The sequence below is a fragment of the Manis pentadactyla genome, chromosome 12 (genome assembly GCF_030020395.1).
Source record: "Manis pentadactyla isolate mManPen7 chromosome 12, mManPen7.hap1, whole genome shotgun sequence".
Classification (NCBI taxonomy): domain Eukaryota; kingdom Metazoa; phylum Chordata; class Mammalia; order Pholidota; family Manidae; genus Manis; species Manis pentadactyla.
Genome location: NC_080030.1, coordinates 94,139,062 through 94,163,857, shown reverse-complemented (window position 1 = coordinate 94,163,857; position 24,796 = coordinate 94,139,062). Strand labels below are relative to the sequence as shown.

The following is a 24,796-nucleotide window of genomic DNA, read 5'->3' as shown; positions in this document are numbered from 1 at the left end:
CCTATTACCACATAGAAGCAGATTACCAATAGTATGACATTTTGTGAATTCTTCATTTGTGGAGAAGGTCCTACCAAGTAACAGACTGCTATCTAAGCAAAGTAAATGTAAGTGTAAATGTTTCTTGCTCAGTATCTAAACCGTTTAACCTAGTTTTCTAATCCATTTGTTTACTGAACATTATAAGCTGATAAATTGGAATGGACTTTTAGGAAAGCCTGTTTCCTTTTCTGAATGTTTTCCTTAAAACTTGAAGATTTAAGAGCATAATCCTTTCTTCTTTCAGCCAACACATTTTAATTGTGTTACTTTATTTGAAGAAAAGAGAATGGGTAGCAGATTATTGGGTTGCTTATTTCTAAACTTAATTTTTAATTATTTTTTTTCCTCCCAAGACTTTCATAAGAACGTGTATCTTGATTTGGTTCTTTTATCTGGATTCTGTTGAATTCCCCACATTTCATTTTTGTTAGCATCCAAGCATCTGTTGCCCACCCATCTTCATCTCAAATACTTACATGAAATAGAGAGGTATGAATTGTGAGACCATATAGTACATTCTGATGATAACATTTGATCCAGTGTTAGAAGGCCTTAATTTTACATTTCTTAAAAATCCAGATGTCAAAGATTAACAGGTAAAATGTCAAAAACTTTTCAAACAAGAGCAACTAAATTTTCCAGCTAAAAGAATGTAGAGTAAGACACTGAGAAATTAAGAAAGCTAAATCAGGTTTTGTTCATGGCTCTGGCATCAGTAATCCAGGAAGATCAGCAGTCCTGCCCTGGAGTCCTTGTGTGAGCAGTGACAGCCCTTAAGGAAATCAGCTGTGATTATAATGCATTTTGAAATCCACTTGAAAAAAAGTACTGGCAGGTACATATATACATACCACCTGTAAAAGATTTAATGGAAACATTAGTCTTCTGCATTTCCTCCCTAATATGAAATTATTTGTACATAGTTTATACCAGATTGATTGCTGTTATAAAGTGAAATAAATATCCAGTATGTGATTTGCAAGAGCAAATTTTTCCATATACTGACATTGTTGTGGTCATTATGATTATTATAACTGTCTTTTAAAAACCAGCTAAATTAGAAAATTTTGTAGAATATATTTAAAGTTTTTATTAGTGCTATTATAATATTGTAATTAGTAGTTCTGAATTTCTTTCTTAGTTGAGACTAAACTATAATGCTTGATTTCATTGAACAGTGGTGCTTTAGTATAGCATGCCTTTGGGTTTTTCTGAGCCTAAAATAGTAAGGTGTAGTATTTTAGGGTGACAGAAGGCCTTGACCAAACAGGTTTTTTTGTCTTACATACTGTTCTTTAAGGGTATGATAAAGAAGAGTGAATACGCAAATGTTTTGAGTCGATCTTAATGAAATATATAAAATATTTTTGCCCGGGTCCCTGAAGAACCTGAATTTAATTTATATGTATTGTGTATCATATATTCTTAAAACTGAGAATAAATTTTAGATGTCCTTAGGATTTCAGCTGCATTTAGATCTCTTAACTGAGAAAAATTTAATGAATATTCTCTTTTAATCTCGGTCAGATATTTAGCTCTATTTTTTACCATGAGTATGATAAAAGTATTTAAGTAGAATATGCAAAGACCTGAACATATTTAACAGAAAAATAATGGGTCCTCAGGTTTCTAATACTTAGGTGTTGTCCTCCTAAAGAAGTTTCAACTGTCTAAGGTAATTAGCAAATAGATGGGGTGGGTGGGGTGGGCTTTGTGGAGTCCTGGACAGCTTAAGGCAGAACTGCTATTCAGCACCTGGGCACTGTTTTGCTTTCTCCATCACAAGAATAAAACCTTTCTAATACTGTATTTGGTTTAAGAGCCAGTAGATATTAATGTTTATAAACACTCCTTTAACTATAAGTACATACATTATTAATGTAATCACCCTCTTTCCCCCTCCCCACCCCTCAAAAATAGTGCAGTGCCAATGTGAAGAAACAGTGTGATAAAAAGAATTGAGCTTTTTTAGATCTGGCAAATTCCTACCTTGCCCAGATAAGTGTCATTAGCAGCTATAAACCTTGGATTAGGGATGCTATGAGGCCCAGGGAGAGAGCTTCACTGATGTGGCTCTGCTATATCTGCCATGTGTAGTCACTTCACCTTCAAAAAAATTCTATACTGGTGGCTAATGTAAATAGGGAGGTTCATCTAACTCCACACTAAATATGTATGTAGTCTCTTTCTACCATATTGTAGTCTACCAAGATCACTTTTTAATCGTAAAAAACTCTAACCTAATAAGGCTGGTTTATTAGAAAAACTCATCAATAGTAAGTGCTTTCCTTTGGTTAGAGAGGGGAACAAAATGCACCCTAAAGGGCCTTTCTAAGAAATAAGCCAGAACTTGTTGAAATTATTAAAGGAGTGTGAAATTTTTGGCAGTCTAAATGAGAAAATATATTTTTAAGTGGATACTCAGTTTACCATGAAGCAGTAATTTAATACTGCAGTGTATAGTGCTATACAAATTTTTTTAAATCTTAGGTATTTTACACCTGAACAATGTTCCACAATTTTAATATTCAAAACTTAAGAATCAAAAAATCTCCAACATTTTGGTTAAGAGATACATGCAGGAAAATGTAGTGTTGATTTTTACATAAAGAGTCTTCGGGAAGTTTGGAAGGTAGAAAAATGAAAGTATTTAAGGTAAGGAAAACTATAAGCCTACTTAGAGCAATAAGAACAACCACTAGAATGACTAGGACCTAAGCCAGCTGTCTCTGCAAGGATCTGTGTTCATACACCAGCTCAGGAAATGAGTTGTACTTAAAAGAGCAACTTTTTGAAAGATGGATTCTGTTTTTGTGACATTATTGTAAAAACAACGGACTTAGTCTATACGCTGCTATTCCAACTACCCTTTCTTTTTTGTGGGATGGGGAGTAGGATGGGCTAGGAGTATGTGTATTCTTTTTATTGCCCTTACTCAGAACTTAATATAAAAACTCATTTGTTCTCTGTCTTAAGTCGTGGAAGCTCCAGAATGCATTGCAGAATGAAATACTCTGAATGTCATTTGTGGGTTTCAGATTCCTTGATCAGGCATCTGTTGACATCATACTGCCCCTCATTTCTACATTTTTCATTAATACTACCATGTGTAATATAGGTATACATATACCATAAAGCCATGAAAAATTGCAATTGAAGTGAGTTTCTAAATTAATATTTAGTTGTAAAAAAATTCAGAATCTAAATTTACTGAAACACATCCAGTAATTTTCACTTATAATAATAGGACTTTGATTTTTTTTACATTCATATTTCCAAATTATGGCTTAAAACTTACTATTGGAGCAACAAGTATTTGTTGATTGCAACTCTTTTTTGCCTTGTCTGTCTGAACTATTTGCCAGATGGTGTCTGCTGTGGTTATGCCAATTAGAATGCATTGCTTGATATTGCTTGCTTTGATTCATGCTGTAGTTTGAAGATACCTCATTTTATGGCATTTGTTAAATAAACTCTTCTTAACCCTTCTTCTTTTTTACTCCCCTTTCCTTCTACCTCCACCTAGATTTGAGTTTGTTTTGTTGTATTGCAATGATGATGTAATGACTTTTAGACACATGTGCTGGGTGGTTCCCCAGATTCACAAATGTCACTAATCTGAAAAGAGAATTCCAGACACTTTACAAGCCTGTTTCATCTAAGCTAATTTTAGAATGATTATGTTGAATGAAATGTGCCTAAAATTGCTTATTAGTCATGGTGTTGAGGTTCCTTTTTGTCCTTGGGAAACAAGAATAGTTAAAAGTTTTCACAGAGGTGTCTTAGTTTGCCCAATGCTTGATATCTAAATGTGCAATTTGGTGCCACGTTAATTTGTAATGGAAATTAAAATAAAGTGAAGCTTAAAGTAAATTTAAGTTAAAATTATGCAAAGAATTCTAAAACAGCTTGAAATGGAAAAGAATGGTATCTTACACTTTCAAGGGTGGCTATAAATTTGAGTGCTATATTCACTAACATTGCATTAAACACTGTTATTCTTTTGTAAGGTCCTTTTAGTTTATGTGCAAAATAATAATGGGGTCACATGTATTAAGATGCTAAATTACATTGCTTATTGATTTAAATTAAGATACTCAGGATTATGGAATTATGAAATTTTAAGAATGATTTCTTTCTGCCAATCAGGTCACAACAATGTATTAGAGTGCGTGTTCGTAGTGTTGCTCACTAGTTGATAAATTACATAACAGAGCTTTCAGAGTCTCAAGAATTTTGAGTATTGTGTCAGCTGTTACTCATAATATTTTGGTGTTTCCTTTTAGACAGCTGATCTCTCATCTTAGAAGATACTGTACAAACGGCCCTATTCCCAAATAAAAATGCCAAGTGAAGCAATTGCTCAATTCATTCTATTTTGCTGAAGACTTAGATTTGTAGAATTCTTTCATAAACTGACTTTTAAATTATTATTAGCATAGAAGTTCTTGAAGCAGAAGTAACACAGTAGTCTGTTTCACCAAACTATATATTTAAGAATAAATGAGTCATTCATGTCCAGTAGAAAATTAAGAGTTGTTGTTCACAAATAATCAGTTACCAGGCTTTGACAAAGACTAATGGGATTAAGTAAGTGTATAATAAATTTAAGCCTAAGCATCCTTTTAGGCCCTGAAATGAACAAGGCTACTGGTTAAAGTCAGTCATGTCTTACAACCTCCTAGCTGTCTTGCTGAAGAAATCGTAACGTAAGGACCTTGAAATAGATGCCATCATCAGCCCCAGCCCCCAAGCATTCATCTATTTAAATACATGACAGAAGATGGTGGAAGAGAGTTCAGCAGCTATTCGTGTGGTAGGAGTGGTTATTGTATTAGGACATACTTTGCTGTAGGCCAGCAGCTTTTGAGTTAAAGCACTGCAACTTTCTCTTCCTTTCCTTACATCTTTCTCTTCTCTTTTTTGTTTTTGGGCTTTGGGTTTTGGGTTTTTGTTTTTGTTTTTTTCACAATATACTCAGTTATTCTTTTTCCCACAAACATTCTGTATAGATTCAAGGAGCAACAAATTCCAGTTTCTTGCTGTAGCATTTATACCCTTACTGTCTGTTTGAATAAATTTCAATATTTTACTTTTTTATTTTTTAAAAGGTAACGGACAGCCAAGACGTAGATCCATCCAAGACTTGAGTGTTACTGGAACAGAACCTGGTCAGGTAAGACTTTACATTCAAATTCTCTGTCTTTGAATATTAATAGGCAGAAGCCAGAAATTAACTGTAATATATATATACTCTGCAATATTAGTTTTGAGAGTTCACCAAAAATTGTAATAGAGAAGTTCATGCACTTGAACTGAAATACTTAGGAAAAAAAAAGTATAGATACCATTATTAATTTAATTTGAAGAATAATTTGTGAAAGGTTGTTTAATTAAGTAGTGCTCCATGTAATGTGGCTTTATATATGCTTTAATAAGGAATTACTCAGTTTTGTAATTTAGCAATTTATCTATCATTATCCTCAATTATTAGTGTTGTCTCCTTATTAATGAGGGGAATAAACATTTCCCCAAAAAGATGTCACCCCTCCGGGATCATGTAAGGCACTGACATACCTGGAGGACTCCAACATCTTTTAATTGGAAATAACTACTGGATTTGTATTTTTAATATATCCTTAAGAAATATTTACTAAATAGATGGTTAAACTGTAGAGAGGCTTCTATCCCCATTGTTAGGGTTTTCCTTCATCCTTGTATTTCTGGATGTTCTTAGTTCTAAATTCCCCTCACCTCTTTATCGCTGCTGCTTTGTCAGTGATCCATCCAGACAGTGCTGTAGTTTAGTCTGTTACTATTACAGAGTTTTAACTAACTAGTATATAAAAGTAACAGCTCAGTCATTGTTTTTTCTGTTAGATTAATAAACTTGACATATTTAATTTATATCTTTTTTAAATTAAAGAGCTAATTTTGTGTATTCATTTGTTTTCAGCTGTGCTGAAATTTTGAGTACAGCATGCGTCTGTAGTGATGAAATACATTATGGCCTATACTCATGTAAAATTATAGGATTATAGATTTATAAACAATGACTTATGTTCATATGTATTAGTACTTTTCATCCTAGAAAGGTGTTTTATTATTATTTCACTTTTAACCATACTTTTAAATTTTGGAGATTCTTTGGTCATTAGTAAAAACTTGAAAGCCATCAGCTTAACTAAATTAACAAATACCACTTGATATATTTAAATGATAAATACCCTTAGTCTTCATTCATATCTGGAAATATTTTTCTCACAGTGCCTATACACTCACTCAGACACATACACAAACACAGATATGCAAACAAAATAGATATACATAACATTAATTTATTATATATTTTATGATATTAAGTGACCCTAAGTCTGAAGGTATTATAAAAAATACAATCATTTTATTTCATTTATTTAATAGTTTTTTCAGTGTATCTGTTTTTATGAGACCCCAGAGCTTTTGAATGAAGTGTCCCATTTCCTCCCCCTCAAATACTTAAGGTATTAATCAGGGATTTTAGGAACAGATAGTTTGACATCTGGTATTTGCTTTGATTCCTTACAGGCTTGATGAGCTCAGTCTTTTTAACTCTGTTTACTATTGCCAGTGATATTCCAGTTATGAGAAACTCTAGCCAAGTGTTCTCCCTTTGGCTAAGAACAAGAAACTTGCTCCCAGACAGTGCTGGACCACCTGCTAGGGCCAGTGCCTCTCTCTGTTCTGTGTAATAAAGGCATTGCTATAATTTAAGACTGAACTGAATTGAACCAGGCCTTACTTATTGCCTCACAAGGTCTGTATCACATGAGCGTATGATTGTTACCCTTTTCATTTCATTACCTTCAGTGTTTTACTTACTAGTAAAACACTGGAACTGAGGCAGCCTATGCTTATGGAACAGTCATTTGCATGAATTGCCAGGGACTAGCCCAAAAGACTTGGAGTGAGGGGGAGCTTGGTATGGCAGTAAAACCTGTTCTAAAACAGGTGATATGTAGCCATTGTATGGCCACTTTTTAAAATTGATTGGCTCTTTCAGATGCTTACTATTACAAACTGCCTAATACCTGGTTTGGGATAAGAATTGCAAACAGTAATCCTAATGTATTATGAAAACATTTTCCCTGAAAATATTATGGTAAATGACCATTAAATCTTCTTAATTACTCTTGAAAATAACATTCATGATTTGAAGAAGAAAATAATCACACTGTGGATTTTTTAAATTGAAGATGTAGTTCTTTTTAAAGTCTGACTGAGCAGTGATTAAACCAATGCATGAGGTTTTTGTTTGTTTGTTTGTTTGCTTTGGCCTTGGAAATTGATAAAGAACATGAAGAAAATAACGTGCCCACCAGTACAGTCATCATAGAAAGAAAAAATTCAGTGGTAAAGTTTGATACTACATTTCATAGAGGAAAGTGAACTGACTAGAGTTTGAACCTTAACTCTTGATTTGAGACTGATCTTAAAATCTCTTAGGCTTTTCATCTGTAAACTAAAATTAAGCTGGTTGTTTTTATACCACCATTTCTATTGTGGGTAATACTGAATGAAGCAAGCTTCTTTATTAAAACAGCTGTATTTGTCTAAAAGAGTGCATCTTTACAATAATACAACTCAGTTTTAAATTAATTCTGGAAGTTTATTAAGAATGCACAATAGATCTGGCCTACTAGATACTTTGAAAAGATACTGAGAAAATAAAGAACAGCCCCTGATATCCAGAAACTGATCTGACACTGAAGCTTCAGTGTTGTTAGAAATTGGACATAAACAATTTCTCAGAACACCAATAGACAAGGTTATGCTGAGACCATAATAAAATGAGACAAAACAAGACCGTTTTATAGTGTTACCTAAGCACAGACAAAAACAAGGTCACTGCCACCCACTGAACATCACCCTTTCCCAGGTGCCTGAGTGACTGCTGCTGCTTTACCAGTTGCGGCTTCATCTTCACACTGGTCTGTCCTCCCTGTAGAACTGCTCCTACTTTTTGATAGTAGCTAATCTAGAGTGAACCCCTTCTTCCTTGGAGCATCCCCAGAATCACTCAACAAAAACCCAAATCCTGTCATAAGCTCTTTGCAAGCCCTCGTAATGAGACAGGCTGTAGTGCCCTGTGGTGAGCATTCTGCTTCACTGCAGCAGATACTAAACCCAACTCATACCACTACAGGGGTGTTCCTGGAGGTCTTTGGTTGGGAGCACTGACAATACCAAGAGGGCTCAGTCCCTAAGGATGTTATTTGCACAGACCAGACTTGAGGCCCAGATCAGTTAGAGAACTACAGTAATTACAGCTGCCATTTATTATGTACCAACGTTCTGCCAATCAGGCCTTTAATTGCTATCTAAATCTTAACCTTATAAATTTGGTACTTTTTATTTTCCTCATTCTGTGGGTGGATAAACTGAGGATTAGAGAAACTTACCTAAGGCTCTTAACTCACCTAAACACTGCCAATAATTGCTATAACCAAGTTTTGAATCCAGATCTGATTCCAAAGCACACAAACTCTGTCATTCCATCTTGAATTTAAAACAATGTAATGTGCTAAAGTAATCTAGCTCTCTTCAGTTTCAAATGTTTGGGCTTCTTGATAGTCTACATCGTCATTAATCATTTAAATAGTTTTCAGTGATGATAAGTTTACCTGCATCATACTGTTTAGCAAGGCAAATCACCTTAATAGCAAATTCTACAAATGATTATATAAATTTATTGTTTATACGTCTGGGTGAGCCATTCTAAGTTTCACTTAAATAACACCTTCTCATGTATACCTGTATTCCCCTTCTGGAATTGTATACAGTATAGATCCATTTTCTAGATTATTCTTCAAGGGGCTGTAGTCAGTGAAAAATCTCTACAATTGTGATTATTTAGAGAACTGGACATAGTGTATTTCAATATGGATTTTAGAGTCTACTTTTACTAGTCAGACAGGACATTGGACAAGTTCCTTTATTTCCCTGAGCTTCAGGAACCTTACCTACCAGTGGGGACCATAACACCTACCCCTCGGACTTAAAACGTGTGAAAATACCAGACATACAGTAGATGCTTAATGTTGTATACCTGCCTCCCCAGAGTGTGCCTCGCAGGGCTCTTAACACTTCCTTGTTCTCACTATAGTGTATTACCGTCCAGAAATAAAACAAAAATAGCATTTGAAAAGAAGTAAAATCCATTGGCATTCTTTTGTGTATCATAGAAGCTTCTGTCAAGGCTCATAGAAAGTATTTGCCTTAAAGGCCTTTTATCACATATCAAGAGATATATCATCATTCATTGTTTTTTATTTAAGGGAAATAACTTACACTATTTCTTTTGTCCATTCTCAATCTTCTTTAGTGTAAGTAATTTCTCTTAAAGCTCTAAATAGGAAGCTTACCTAATAGTTTTAAATATTGCCTGGTTCATAGTCTGCTTTTCTGTTGGAGAATTTAAAAGCCACGTAAGAATAATAAAATCTAGAATTCCCTACTAATGAACTACAGTGAAGCCAGAATTAGATTGAGCTTTACCCTTGGATTAGAAAGAATGTTTTCAGTATACCCTGTCATGTGTAGATTTGATTGAATTCTCTGTGACTCATAATGGAGGAAGTTTCCTTATAAATCCACATTACCAACTGATATCATTTCTTTTAATATTTATACTACTCAAATGTTACTTCAGCAAGAATATCATATAAATTAACATTTAACCTCTAATTTGTGCATGTGTAATTTTAGCAACTAAGAAGACTTCTGAGTGTTTTAAATAGCTTTTAAATGTCATTCTAAATAGTAGCACTGGCCATATATTCTTGACTTACGAAAATATTTTCCCAGTCTTTCAGGTGAGACATTAAAAGCAAAGCTTTGTTTTGGTCTGTAAAATAGCTCCCAATTCCTTTTTATAAATACGGAGATGAAGTCCTTGTCAAAGTCCAATTGTGGTTCATGTCTACTGATAGTTACTCGCCTCTGTGGTTTAGATATGACTCAATATTCTCTGTTGCCTTAAATTGCTGTGTGGCGTTTCTGTACTCTTGTGACCCCTTTTCATATATGACCCTTGTGCTAAGTTCAATTCCTATGTCTCTCTTAAACTTTTCAGTTTATATGAGAATAAAGTCATTGTAAATGTCTTAAAGGAGGGAGCAACCCAAGTGAGTTTTATAGTTTGAGAGTATTTTTGGCCATCAGAATTTTACTAGTGATTTTTTTTTAAATAGCTACTGTAAAATAAGACTTCTTCTGTATTAAGTTGTAAGCAATAATGTAAATTTAACCCACAAACTAGTTTGATTTCCTTTTTTATGTTAGGTATTACCTGTTCCTATTTATTCCTTTTTATTTTTCAGGTATTCAAAATACAGTTAAAGCTTATTTTTAAATATTTCTGTAGTTTTTTATACTAACAGCTTAGCATATTATGTACTAATTCTTTGAAATATAAAGATTTATTTCGTTAATTTATGGATTTAAATTTAACTCATAGCTTTTCCTGTAGCTTTAAAGAAATGTGACCTACAAATGTTAGCCTTATTTAGTTTTATAGCAGTAGGAAATCTCAAGTAAAACAAGAGTATGTACATGAGGTGCTAAGAGTTTCTTGAAAGTAGAAAGTGAAAAGAAATAATAAGTAGCAAAGAACTCTCTTGGGAAATATTTAAACTTAAAGAAGACTATGAATCACACTAGGTCCAAATACAATTATTTATTTGAATATGACAGATATTCACTGGGCCTTTTTTTAATATAAAAGATCCATTCTTATACTTCATATTTCTTATAATTCTTACTTGTATCTTGTTTAATGTCTCAAAACTATTATAACTATGGTCAAATCATTGCACTCTTACTAATCAAGACTTCCTTTGAGTCAAAGGTTGAAAGGACTCGGGAATAATGCAATAATATCTGTACTTGTTTTACCAAGGGTAACAGCATCCTAAAAGTAAGACATATTTCATCATTGGTTCTCTTTGGTATGTATTCTTATTTTTATATACAAAAAGTAAATAAGCCTAGGCACCAGTCTTATACCTGAGTGCCAACAGCTTATGTTATTTTATTCAATGAGTATTTATTTATGTGGTTATTGTATATTCAGCAATTTCCTAAATCCCGAGATACACAATATAAAAGTACACATGATCTCTACCCTTAGGAGACTGTAATGCTTTTGTTGAATCACAGACACTGAGAGTATATAAAGCATTTCTGGCTCAAGTTGAAGTTTCTGTAGGAATGAACTGAAAATACAGCCAAAATTCAAAGGAGAAAAATGTCTTTGTGAAAGGGTTGTGTCACTGAATATGTTTATAAGAACTGTGATTTTGATCTAGACGGAATTGTTAGGTGCTACAAGTCTACTCATATTCCCATCTTATATTTACAACAGCTTAATGCCATTTAGGGAGCATTTTTATCGTGTCAGGACACTCCAGGTACATTATTTCATTTGTTTTTTTTGACAGCCTGATGAGGTAGATAATACCTCATTTTACTGTTGAGTCTTAGAGATTGTAGTCAATGGCAGACCGGAAACTCAAACTCTGGACTGTATTGTCTCTAGGGACCTGAGTTCTTAACTGTTACTACTCCTTCTCATCCAGACTTGGTGAATGAGCAGCCTCAGGCTCAGAGAGGCTGAATTACTTGTTCAAGTTCACACAGCTAAAAATGGCAGAACTGAGATTTAAATCCAGCTGTCCAAAGTATTAGACTAAGTCATGTGAATTTGCTGATATTTGACCTACAGAAGTGGCAGTTTTGTATAGCTTTGTGCATGCTTTTTACACAAAACCATATTATCATTAAATGAATATGGGGTCCAGATTAATAGCAGGGAGGGAAACAAGGGCATAAGAGATGTCAGAGGAGACAATTTGGATAGATAAGATAAACCTGCCAGTGGAGGGTCAGGAGAGCCAGGGTGAGAATTTCAGAACTGATCCAATAACAAATAATAAATGAACATGTTGGCTTCTGCACACTGCTAGGCACTCCTCATCCTCAAACACAGGGTCTGGCTTTGTGTAGCAAGAATGAGCACATAATGTTCAAGGGAACCTCAGTGGGTTTACAGGATGGAGGGGAATTAGCAAGGAAGAGAACAGAATGAGCGTCATGATGTGCAGGGCACCTTTATGGGCGTGCCATGAATGAACTAAGGTTTTGGAATGGCCAATGTGATTCAGAGTTGAAAGTTATGGTATAGAACTCCAAAAGTTATGAAGCAATTTCAGTAGGTAACCAGAATGAAAGTAATATTCCATCAGTTTTTCATTCCTTCAAAATTACTGTACGATTTTATCTGTGAAATTGTAAATTTTAGCACCAGATGAAGCAATAAAAGTCATCGCATCCTTAACCCAACTCAACCCCTTTGCGCATAAAGAAAGCAACACTTTCTTAGAGTAAACTAAATCAGACATTGTACGATAATTGAACTCACATCAACTAGTTTCTAATCAAGAGTACTTTTCACCATTACATTAACTCTTATTTTACTTGACGTAGTCTTTAATTTGGTGTTTCTATGTTTACATATTGAAAGTGAACATCGGATTTTTTATGAATCTGTATGTTTTTATTTTTCTACTTTATATAACAACATATTCTTTGTGAGTTCCTGTTGGGTGTATTCAGTAACATTTTAAGAAAAAAGGTGCTTTTAAAAAAAAAATCCTGTGAAATGCATTTTAGTTTATATGCCCTTCAAGAGTTTTTAATATATGAAATAGTAATACACAGACAAGGATATAGGTAATATGTAAGTTATGAAACCTAATATAAAATGAATACCTCTAAACCTACCACCCAACTTAAGAAATGGAATATGATCAATTCCTGTCTCTCTGTATATTCCTAACTTGTGACCTGTCAGCCTCCCACCAGACCACAATGCCATTTTCTATCATATATCACATTTCTAGACTTTTTTATGAATACCCTTTATCTAGTTAAGAAATTCTCTTCTCTTAAATGGGATATAAGTTTGGTAAGTGTAAGTTTCATAAATGGATATTAAGTTTTGTCAGATGTTATATACAACTGTTGAGGTTTTTCTCCTTTATTCTGTTAATGTGATAAATTGGATTAATTCATAGATTAGTAATAAGATTAATTTAGAATTCCTAATATCATCTTTTCATTTGTAGGATAACTTCAGCTTTTTTTTTTAATGATTTCATTAAATTTCATTAGCTAATATAATTCTTTAGGACTTTTGTCTTTTGCATCTATTTTCAAAAGTGAAGTTGGTAGTTTTTCTTACATTGTCTTTGTTTACTGATCTGTTTTACTGCTTTCACAGAATGAGTCAAAGTTTTTTTTTTTTCCCTAGAATAATTTCTTTAACATGGAAAATGTCTTTTCTTCAGTGTTGGCTAGACCTCACCTGTGAAACCCTTTGGACTTGACATTTTCTATTATATATAGAAATTTTGGTGATTTATGTGTCTAATTTGTTGCTTGTTAAGGCTTTTTGGGTTGGTTCGTGTGTTTTTACTAACTACAAAATTTTTGTAATATTCTCTCATTCTTATTTTGTCTCTTGCGGGAGGCTTATAATCCTTGATTCTTTTTCTGACTACGTAAATTAAATCCCTTGCTTGTAAGTTGTCTCTCCTGATTTTTTCATATAAATATTTAGAATAAAATAGTTTTTTCTCTAAATGCCTCTTAAGTGTTGAATCCCACAAGTTTTAGCATTATTCATGTAAAATTCGGTTCAAATTTGGTTTCTTTGATCAGTGAGTGATTTTAAAGTGTTTTTAAATGTCTAAACATTTAGGATTTTTAAGGTTAATTTTGAGTCAGTACAAAAAGATATGATTGATGTACTACATTTTCTTAAACTTTGAGATTTGCTTTATAGCTTAATACATGATGAGTTTGCATAAATGTCCATAGGTGCTCCAAAGGAATGCATATTCTCCAATGTTTAGGCATAGGATTCATGCATACCTTTAGGTCAAGCCTGCTTCTCTTGGGGTTCAGGTTTTACTCTGTTTTCATTGTTTTTTGGTCTGTTTTTAGACACCATTTACAGAGGAATATTAAAGCGCCTCAATGTGATAGTGAATGTGCCTCCCTCTCCTTGCAGTTTTATTGCTTGATTTCTTTGGAAGCTATAAGTACCGCATATATTGTGATGGGTACAGCATATAAATGATGATGTGTTCTCAACTGAATCACCATTGTTTCACTTCTCACTAGTAAATTTTTTATTTTTCCCTAGATGTATTCTCTCTGATACTAAAAACATGATTCTATTTTGGGTACTTTCTGCCTGGTTATCTCTTTTCATCCTTTAACTTCATTTTCTGTCTCTCTCTCAATTAGATAGGTCTCTTATATAAATATGCATTTAATCCAGCCTGACATTCTGATTTTTAAAATATCTAAACTGGAGAGTTTAATTCATTTAAGTTTATTATGGTTACTGATAAGTTTACTTCCTCTTAGGCTTTCTGTTATTTCTTTTTTTCTCCTTTTTTGCACTTCCTTCCAATTGAAAGTGTATTTCTCATTCTGTCATTTTTCTCTCTGATTTGGGAGTTATATGTGTTACTACTTTCAGTAATACCTAGGAAATTTTAACATTCAGCCCAACTTAAAAGTTAGTGTCTTTACCCTCATCCTGAACTATATAAGGATTTTTAACTCTGTGCTTCTCTTGCTTATGCTATTATTACTCAGATTCTTTATTTCACCTTATTTGTTTAGTAATTCTATAAATTACTCTTTGTTTCCATCATTTAATAGTTTCGGAGTATAGATTCATCCTTGTGTTTACCAGTATTCCTGATTGCAAGTTGGCCCCTCCATCAGGGAAAAGTTTTTCCTCCCCTTAAAGTACATGCTTTAGAAATTTTTATGGTAAAGATCTGTCTGTGGTACACTAGTTTTTGCTCATCTGAGAATGTAATTTTATCCTTATTCTTAAACACTTTTGTTGGTTAAGCATTTCTAGCTTGCCAGTTAGTTATTTTGTAATATTTCAAACTTTTGAAAATATTTTGAAAATATTACACTTCTGGCTTCCTTTGTTGCTGTTGAATATCTTACTAGTATTCTTTTGTGGATAATCTCTTTTTCTCTCTGGCTGCTTTTTACTGTCTTCTACTTTCCTTTGTTTTCTAGGATTTCACTATAACATGACCCTTGTATAACTCAATAGTGTAGGTTTCCTCTAATTTTTTCTGCTTGGGATTTGTTACGCCTTCCATCAATTCTGGACATTTTTTATGGATTCAGAGCAGATACATTGTCTCCCCTCCACGCAAAGGCACTACCAAAATGGATGAACTACTTGCTGTCTGGTTTTATAGGGTAGATTTTTTTCCCTAGTTCACTCTTATCCTGAAAGTGAAGGCTTTCTTGCATTTTAGCTTTAAGGAAGAGAGTTCTCCAGTCATACTTCCATCCTACAGAGACCCAAGACTTTATACCTGTTCCTCTGAGTGAATCAGGCAGTTAAAAATGAAAGTTCTAGGCCATTGATGTTCAGCTGAAATTCCCAGGGCTAGCAGCATAAGCATTTACTAGACTCCTGGTTCTGCTTTATTTCTGGTCTAAGCATTTCTCTTATATTTTGCAAGCCCTTCAGTTTTTAAGAGGTATGAGGTATTAGTGCATATAAGTTTTATGTGTGTGTGTGTATTTTGTAGATTTATATTTCTTAGACAATGATTTGTTTTTTACAGGAGTGTTTCAGGACCTCTACTGATAGAAATGGAAGCCTGTATAATGGAAATTTTCTTTGTTTGGGTTTTTTTTTTTTTCAATAAATATCCCATTTTGTTCCTCCTTTCACTTTTTTCCTACAGGTGAGCAGTAGGTCATCCAGTCCAAGCATCAGAATGATCACTACCTCAGGACCAACCTCAGAAAAGCCAGCCCGAAGTCATCCGTGGACCCCTGATGATTCCGCAGGTGACCAGTTTATTTCCTGCTAATTAAGAAGTTGAATGCATCATGTTTATTTTCAGTTAGTGTGTCATTACTCTATTATTTACAAAGGCAAGCATTATACAGTAGTCTATATTTTCATATTAGTAAAATCAAATATTTAGCAATAAACTTAAAAATGTCTTTTTTGAATACTGAGACAGAAACGATTTTACCCTCCACAATTTTTCCTTCAAGCTACTAAACATGTGCTTTGAAAATAGTTTGTTTTGGGGTCTTTCCAGATAGGAAAATACTACATTCTTGATACTTCAGTCTGTGAATTTCCTGTCATGATCCATCCTACTGGACAATGGAAGAAAGTCATTATCTTTTAAATAACTAAAATTACCAGAATTGTAAAAATAATTATCTTCATCATAGTCTTTTGTTTTAAAGCCACAAAATATCATATACTTTAGTGAGAAAAAAATTTCCGATCATTTACAATTGTGTAATTTTTAACTGATAGGAAGACTGCATTTCAGTTACATAAATATTCTGTTCAATAGACCTTTAAAAGCCTGTTCAGAGTTATTAAAACTCTCTAACATAAGTAACTTAACCAGTCAAAATGTTAGTATTAAAATCTAATGATGAAATAGTTTTATTATAAGCAAGTAGGAAATTATATACTGTAATGGAATTAATTTTTCCATAGTATTAGGAGAGTACCTTGATAAATATTCAGCAGCATGCTTTTATAAAAGTTATTATTTGCATGTTAATTATTGTCAGAGAAAGAAAGCTGATCTCTTAGACCTTGGAAAATCAAGCATTTGGGATTTTATATAAGATCACCTGTATTAGTAGTGGCAATTAAATTGAAATTTAAAAATCAGCCTTCTGTCTTTACAAACTAAAATACAGTTTACAAGTTTTTATAGTTACTTGACATGGTTTAGTCAAGTTCATAATTTAATTTAAAAAATTAACTTGGTGGCTTTTCTGTGTCATGTAAGAGAGAACTGTGTTTAGCCAGGGGTGTACTCTCTCGTTTTAGTAAGTTTAAATTTAGTGGTGACAAAAATTCCTCCAAGACAGCCCAACCTGGGATTGCCCAGAACATTCACCAACCACTCAGCACATGTGCAGAATTCACCGTGACATGCTGCTTCTCAGAGATAGACAGGGACTAACCATTAACATTTAGGTAATACCACCTCTTTTTAGTTCCTAAGCCCTCTGGCGAGTTAGTACTCACCCTGACATGACAGCATGGCCTACACCTGGTACTCAGCCTAGCAGGGCCTCTTAACCTCAGCCTAGATGTATCTAACGTAGACATGCCAGTCAACAGATGGCAGATTGTGTGTTCTTAAGAGGAAATCAAATTTCTCTTCTGTCCCCCTCATTTCACTGCCATGTTTCCACTTCATGTGTTCTCCACCCTTTCAACCTCCACCTCATGTTTTTCTCTCCTGGGGCCTAAAATGCCACAAAATCATCAATAGCTAGAAATCATATCTAGGTCCATACTGCAACATCAGCTGGATTTGGTCTTTGCCTTGAAGTGTATGGCAAAGAGGTGATTATCATTTTTAAATAATTTGAATACAACTTCAGAAGTGACTCTGGTTTAAATTTATAATTAGTGAGGATCACTATTGTACTATCTCTAAGAAAAATATTGATAAGCAAGTAGAATAAATTACAGTGAAGAGATAGGGAAAGCATTTTTCTTTGAAAGCCCACTGACTTGGGAAAATGAGAAGTGCATTCGTAAGTTAACCAATTAATTATATTTTTTTAAGTTTAAAAGTGAAGAGGTTTCTTTGTACTTTCAGAGAAAAAGAGCATAACAATTTAAAAATCATAGCATTTATTGAGTGTTCTTGGGTTTCTATTTATAACAATGGAGATAAAGAAAGACATATACCCAAGAACAGCTAGAGAGAGAGAGAAATGCCTAGTCCCAGTAGAGGGAGCCACGGGTGCGGGTGGGGGGAAGCTCACTGAAGAGTTTCTCCTGTGCTTAGTACTTTGTAAAGATAGAAATATAAGGCATGGCCCATTGCCTGCAGTCTGACTATAGAGTCATAATATACTTTAAAAATAAACTCATGCTATAGAATAAACTGCTAAATTTGCAGTACAAGCTGAGTGTTTTAATACTTGAGAAATCAATTAGAAAAGACCTGACATACTCTGCAACTTTTTTGTAAAATAGTGAGACGTGTTCTGTAGTCATAAAGCAGAAAGAAGACAGCATTCCACATGAAGAAAGCACATAGTTAGAGAAGGTGATATGGTTATAACTATTGTGTTTGAGGGGCCAGAAAATATTTCTCCTAATGTAACCAAACAAACATGAGTCTTGACATTCCGGAAGAGAGCTTCACTTTGATTAGCCATTGAAACATTAAAAAACAAAACTTTTAAGGTATAACCTTACAATCTTGTGATCAGCTACTACTATTAGAGACTAAAAGCTAAATACTGGTTTAAGCATAAGTGAGAAAGTGAAATCTCACTTGGTCTTAAGAAAAAAATGAAATTCAATAGAGGCCCTTTAAATTCCCTACCATCAAAGAGCTTTAATTGTTTGAATAGCACAATCCTTGGGCTTTTTTTTCCCCCCACCTCCCAGAATACTGTGAATCATTGATCTATTATAGTTAATTCTGAAGTATATATCATATGCAGGGTACTTATCGGGTATCAAACATTGAAGAAAGAAATGGGAGTGGAAATGTTAAATTGAAAAAACTCCTTAAAGACACTCATTTTTTTTAATATTAAATAAAGTCAGGGGAAATCATTTTTAATCAATTTTAATTTTATGGAAAGTAGTTTAAAACTACTGTTGTGGGTAGGGAGAGGGTCTGTCAGAGAAATAACAAGTGTATTTCTTGTTTACCCATTTCAGAAAAGCATTTATGTTAGCATATAACTTTAGAGTAACTAAGGCTCTACTAGGCAATACTCTCTTATTCTTTCTTTATCATGCTTCATTATTTAATAAATGTTACTTTCTTAATCTGAAATATAAACTTGACTATTTAAAGTCCCTTCCCAATTCTTTATGTAGTATCACAGTGGCAATATGAATAAGAGTAATAACCATCACCACCATGTGTTGCTGGCATTGCATGGGATTCCTTACATGCATTATCTCATTTGATCTGATTCAGCTTAGCTTTTGATTCAGCTCTAGCTTTTAGAATGTGCAAGCACATTCTCAGTGGCTGGAGTATCAGTCAGCAGTAAACTACTGAAGTGATTGAATCATGAAACTCAGTGTTTTTATTGCATCGGATGCAGTGCCCTGTGTCGTCCTGACCTTGCCTTTGTCTGCACCACTCTTTGAAGGAGTTACTTGTCAGCAAAAGGGCTGAACAGTTCACTTGCTTAGGTCGTTTGTACAGTGGGAAAGTGGCTGCTTCTGAAATTGAAAAGTGCATGATACCTCATAGTGACCCCATGGGCTCTGGAGGCATGAGTTAATGCTGGGAAGAGCCCACCACGTGCTGCATGTGTGTTATTACAGCAGTTTTACCTCTTATGAAATACAAACAAAACCCGTCTGTTCAAATAGTCTGATAAAATTGACTGGATGTTTGAATTAACCTATTTAACTGTTTTGGGTATGACTTTGAGCCCATTCCCATACTGTTCATGTGTGTTAATGCGCTCCCATCAGTGTCATCTCTCATTTTCCACAGTAGCTCTCATTTAGGGGGCAGGGTAGGAGTCTCATGCCAGAATATGTATAAAACAAAGGTGACCCAGTGGAGTAGAATGTGTCTCTTGCCTTCCACCTTCCCAGGTAAAGAGCACTCATTTTACGAGAGTGGTCACAGCCTTATAGTAAACCTAACATGTTCAAGGAAAGAGAGCTACGGGGTTTGATTAGATAGGGTCAGTGAAGACTGAGTAAGTCCTGTATCACTGTTTTGGTTTTTAATTAAACAAGGGCTTACAAGCTTTAGTATTATTCAGTTTATAGCCAACTTAAATTATGAGAGTATGGCTGCATTCTAATTATCTGGTAATAAGGTGTCCTCCGTTTACCTTGAGAATTCAAAAATAGACTCCTTTCATTACCAGGAGCAATAACTTCTATTTTACGTGTTATATGCTTTAGGGAAAAAATACCAGTATTTCATGCATGCTTTCTTGCTTTTTGTTTATAATCACTTATGACCGAAAGTAAATAAAATACATACTTGAATTCCAGATACCAATGGATCAGATAACTCCATCCCAATGGCTTATCTTACACTAGATCACCAACTACAGGTAAAGGAGTGTTTTCTCAGTGAATATTTACTTTCTCTGGAGAAAAAGTTTAGAGAATTTATCATTAAAGCTGATGGTTGTGTTCTTGTCTGTCACGTATTCATTTATTTATGCTTGTAGTTGGCCTCCTTAAACTTTAAAAAGCAAGTTCAAATGAACGATTCTCTTACTTAAGTCAGTCAAACTAATTGGCAGAATCATATGTTCTTATATTAACAGTCATCTTAAAATATTCCCATATCTTTAAGACTGCCAGGAATAGCATTTTTCTCTTCAATTTTAGTGAATTAAAATTCAGAATTCCTATAAGCTCATTTCTATTTAATAGATAATTGTGGTACATTGTCATGTTCATAGTGACTGAAGATATAAGTAACACACTTCTGTGTCTTCTCATGAGTATGAGAGCTGTAAATATCTTTTGGTATAATACAGTTTAGGAACATGAAATGTAAATTCAGAGGCCAAGAGTGTTCTAGTCATGGTTCCCTTTAACAACGAAGTGTCAGAGCAGCAAGTGTCAATCTAAGTGAGCTAACTCTGACAGGAGGACCCTGAGATTTTTAGGGTGTGGTCTAACACTTGCATTTAAAGAATTACTGCTTTATGCTATTAAAATGTCACAGTACCTTAACTCTCAGCTAGATACTGAAATTTGATTTAATTAATGTTTTAACATTTCTGATTTATTTTTAGCCTCTAGCACCATGCCCAAACTCCAAAGAATCCATGGCAGTGTTTGAACAGCACTGTAAAATGGCACAAGAATACATGAAAGTTCAAACAGAAATTGCATTGTTACTACAGAGGAAGTAAGTTATCTTTTGTGAATAAAGATTAAAGCACATTAGTATTTTGAGTTCAATATATTTCAGGTACAATGTTGTTTGAAAACATGAAAACTTATAAATTTTAGAATCAATCATTAAGCATATTTCCAACTTGGAGATTTTTATGTATATTCATTTTTAAGTTTTAAGCACCCTTTGGCTGTTTGTCATGCAAAACTCAACCCTTTGGACTCTCTTATGTTAATACTAAGAAAAATAAACCTGTGCTACATAAATATATGTTTTATGTTGTCAGAATTTTAAAGTCAAAAGCTGCTTAGATTTATTATTATAAAAATTTATTATTTCCTTGGGCATAGGGAAAATAATTTAATTTACTAATGTTCAGTTGTGCTTTATCTTAGAAACATTTTTGAAGATACATTCCTTCCAGGTTTATATTCAGTAGAATTCCTTAGTAGAGGGCTTTATTTCATACCTATGGGTATTTTTCTGGGGAGTTTTATGCTCACACGTTTTCTGACTTTCAAAGACCGCCTCCCTTCTTTTCTTAAGAAAGTTACAGTATAATTTCCATTCTTGTTTTTTTTTTTAACCATAACTCTCATGAAATTTTTTATACCCCTGATGCTGACTTTTAGGGTAGCAATTAAAATGAAGTGTTAACAGGAAAAAATCATGGTAACTGTATGTATATATGGCAGTAGGATTCTCTTTATAAGTCTTAATCTAAATAAATGACAGTTCTGGTTTCCTGAAGTAATTGTGGAAAGTTTTCTGTTTGTACTTCCAAAAACCAGAAAAAGAATAGTTTCATTCCAATCATTGATAAAATGATTTAAGTGAATTCAACTTTGTATCTTAAAGGTAAAGGCTGGATAAGAAATAAATATTAGAGTGCAAATTGTGGAACTGTGGAACTTTTGGCACTTTGTATTAAAGGAAAAAACCTGTATTTCTTATTTCACACATTTAATCTGTGCTTTTTTCATACTTTAATCTTTTGATGGACTACTATGCTAGAAAAAAAAATGGGGGGACATAAAAACTATAACAGTATTGATCAGTTTTAAATACTTTAAATGCGAAATCTTCCTAGAAAATTCTTCTGAGAACTTCTGGGTTATATTCAGTCATATCCAGTAGCCTCACTTTAGGAGCTAATATTTAATATCTCCCGGATTAAAGAGACTTAAAGTTCGTCAGGCTAGAAAAGATTCTGAGGGTCCTCCCTGAAAATGTTTGCAAAAGTGAGTAATTTCAAAGTAGTACTTTGTATTGTTTTCACTGTTTTAAAATAGGAAAGAGATTTAATTTGATAATACCTATCTTAATTAGCTTGCAAATGGTGTAGTTAAATGGGATTGTGACTATAAAAACATATTTTAAGTTTTAAAGTAGAATGTGAATGATAAAAACCTCAAGTGTTTCCCTGTAGTCAGATAAAGCCCTTCACAGTTTTTTTCCTTCCTTCCTACACAGAAGGGATACCAAATGAAATTTTCTGAAACTTCTATTATATCATTTCATTTGTTTCATTAATTGTCAAAGCGCAGTTACTTATTAAAAGGATTAAAGGATTATGATATTTGTATGGTTATATCAGGAGACTAGATAATAGTTTCCATTTCGGCCCACAATTATATTTGAGTAGGGTACCTAAAATGCATAATGATAGATCCAGAATAAAAATTGTAATTAATTGAGCTTCCCTCATCAGCTATTAGGGTATGAATTTTTCCATCATGTATATTTTCTTATGCTGTTTTTTCTTAGGCAAGAACTAGTTGCAGAACTGGACCAGGATGAAAAGGACCAGCAAAATACATCTCGTCTGGTACAGGAGCATAAAAAGCTTTTAGATGAAAACAAAAGCCTTTCTACTTACTACCAGCAATGCAAAAAACAACTAGAGGTCATCAGAAGTCAGCAGCAAAAGCGACAGGGCACTTCATGATTCTCTGGGACCGCTAAATTTTAAAATATGCAAAGAAAGACTTTTTTTTTAAGGAAAGAAAATCTTTACAATGACAATTCGTGAGTGTTAGCGTTTTGGCGTGTTCTGAATGCCAATTGCCTATATTTGCTGCATTTGTTTCATCGTTTTCCTTTTCTCATGGTGGACATGCTCTTCAACTGTCCCCTTGCAAAACATGGGGGCATCTGTAACTTGAATAAGCAGCAGTTCTCAACTTCACAACAGACGCTGTGAACTGTGGCAGTATATGCATGCTCATTATGTGAACGCCTTACAAAAACGGGGGGTCAAACTAGCTGCTATATGCAAACATCATCTTTTTTTTCGAGGTGGAACCTCAAGAATGATTTTGTTCTTGTATCTCATCTCAAAAAACAATTTTTTTTCCAAAAGATGGTATATACCATGTTAAAGACAGGGTATTATAAATCTAGAGTAAATGGTGGTACATTATGGAAATGCAGAACCTTTAGGAATAGTTCAAAGTGAGAGCTTTGAATGCCAACATCCTTGGATCAGGATTGAACTTAGTTCCATCCATAAAATATTTAAAGGTAAGTGGTGGCTGCTGTATTTAATAAAAGCGTATTTCATTAGACTAAAATTTGACTGATACATTGAACAAAATGAAATCTTTTCTTAAGGTATAAAGATTTTAAAGATTTTTAATTCTGTTTGCGTGTATGTGTGTGGAAACTGTAAAGCTTTTATGACTATTAATATTTCTTAAATGAAATTAAAAGGTAAATGAACGTGATCCAGCTTAAATGATCATTCCTTCCTGCAATGATTATTGGCTTGTTTTATTATATATTTGAAAAACTGAAAAGAAATAACAGAAAATGGAAATAATTGCTCCAGCTAAAAGCCTCGGGCTTAGATTTCTGTTACAATACCAAATAAGTAAAGAAACAGGCAAATGAGAAGTTAGTAAGGAAGTTAAAGAAGTAAATATAAATTGGTCAGTTATCCTATTAATCAATATTGGAGTAATTGATTTTCCTTTGCATCCTAGAATGCCTGTTACCTTCCAACACTTTTAAGGGCATTTCAGCACTTAAAAAAAGAGGAAATTTATATTGCTAACAGTAACTTTGCTACCAACTTTGAAAATAAAAATAATAAAACTTCATTGAAATAAAAGACTATATATAAGCTCTATTTTTTCAGTTGGTATTATATCACATTTTGATACCAGTACAAGGTGTCTTGAGTAAGGATGTCATCACCCTCATTTTCATAGCATTAATGTTTTATGAAGAGAAAATTTTAAATGAAAGCTGAAAGCATAATTGCTATGATCACTAGAATTCTATCATGATTGTATTGTAGTTTTGCTCTATTTCAGATAAGCAAGTTGGCCTAAGAAGTTACCAAAACTATTCTTAAAAATGCTAAATAAATCAAGTAACTTCTCTTCCATTATAGTTTCTTTCTCCCACTGAGTTTTATAATGTATTTCTTGTGTATACAAGCAATAAAGGTAAAGGATAGTTTGTACTAAAATGTGTCATTTCCAGCTTCTCTAAAATCCATTAGAAAGTTATAGTAAATAAATATCTACTATTACTTCATTTAAATAAAAGGAGGGTTCTCATTCCCAAATAATCTGGTCACCTAGTTGAAAGTCATACTGTTCTCATTATATTAATAGTAAAATAAAATTGGCACAGAAAACAGTTGCAGGCTAAGGAGAAGTTAAATACACCCACAGCACTGCTGCTCACATGTACATGTGTCACGCCACCAAGAGGGACCTCGTCAGTGTGTATAGACTTTTCCA

At 33.6% G+C, this 24,796-nt stretch overlaps 1 protein-coding gene across 2 annotated transcripts in view; it reads left to right on the top strand.

The window, feature by feature from the left end:
* Positions 1–24,519, top strand: part of MAP3K7 (mitogen-activated protein kinase kinase kinase 7) — a 75,116-nt gene extending 50,597 nt beyond the window's left edge. For both annotated transcript variants that reach the window (XM_036896832.2, XM_036896831.2), the window contains 5 exons: positions 5,154–5,218; positions 15,882–15,987; positions 20,183–20,244; positions 20,941–21,056; positions 22,812–24,519. In XM_036896832.2, coding sequence (XP_036752727.1) covers positions 5,154–5,218; positions 15,882–15,987; positions 20,183–20,244; positions 20,941–21,056; positions 22,812–22,992 — 530 coding nt within the window. In that variant the 3' untranslated portion in view covers positions 22,993–24,519. The remainder of the gene's footprint in view (positions 1–5,153; positions 5,219–15,881; positions 15,988–20,182; positions 20,245–20,940; positions 21,057–22,811) is intronic.
* Positions 24,520–24,796: the final 277 nt, after the last annotated feature.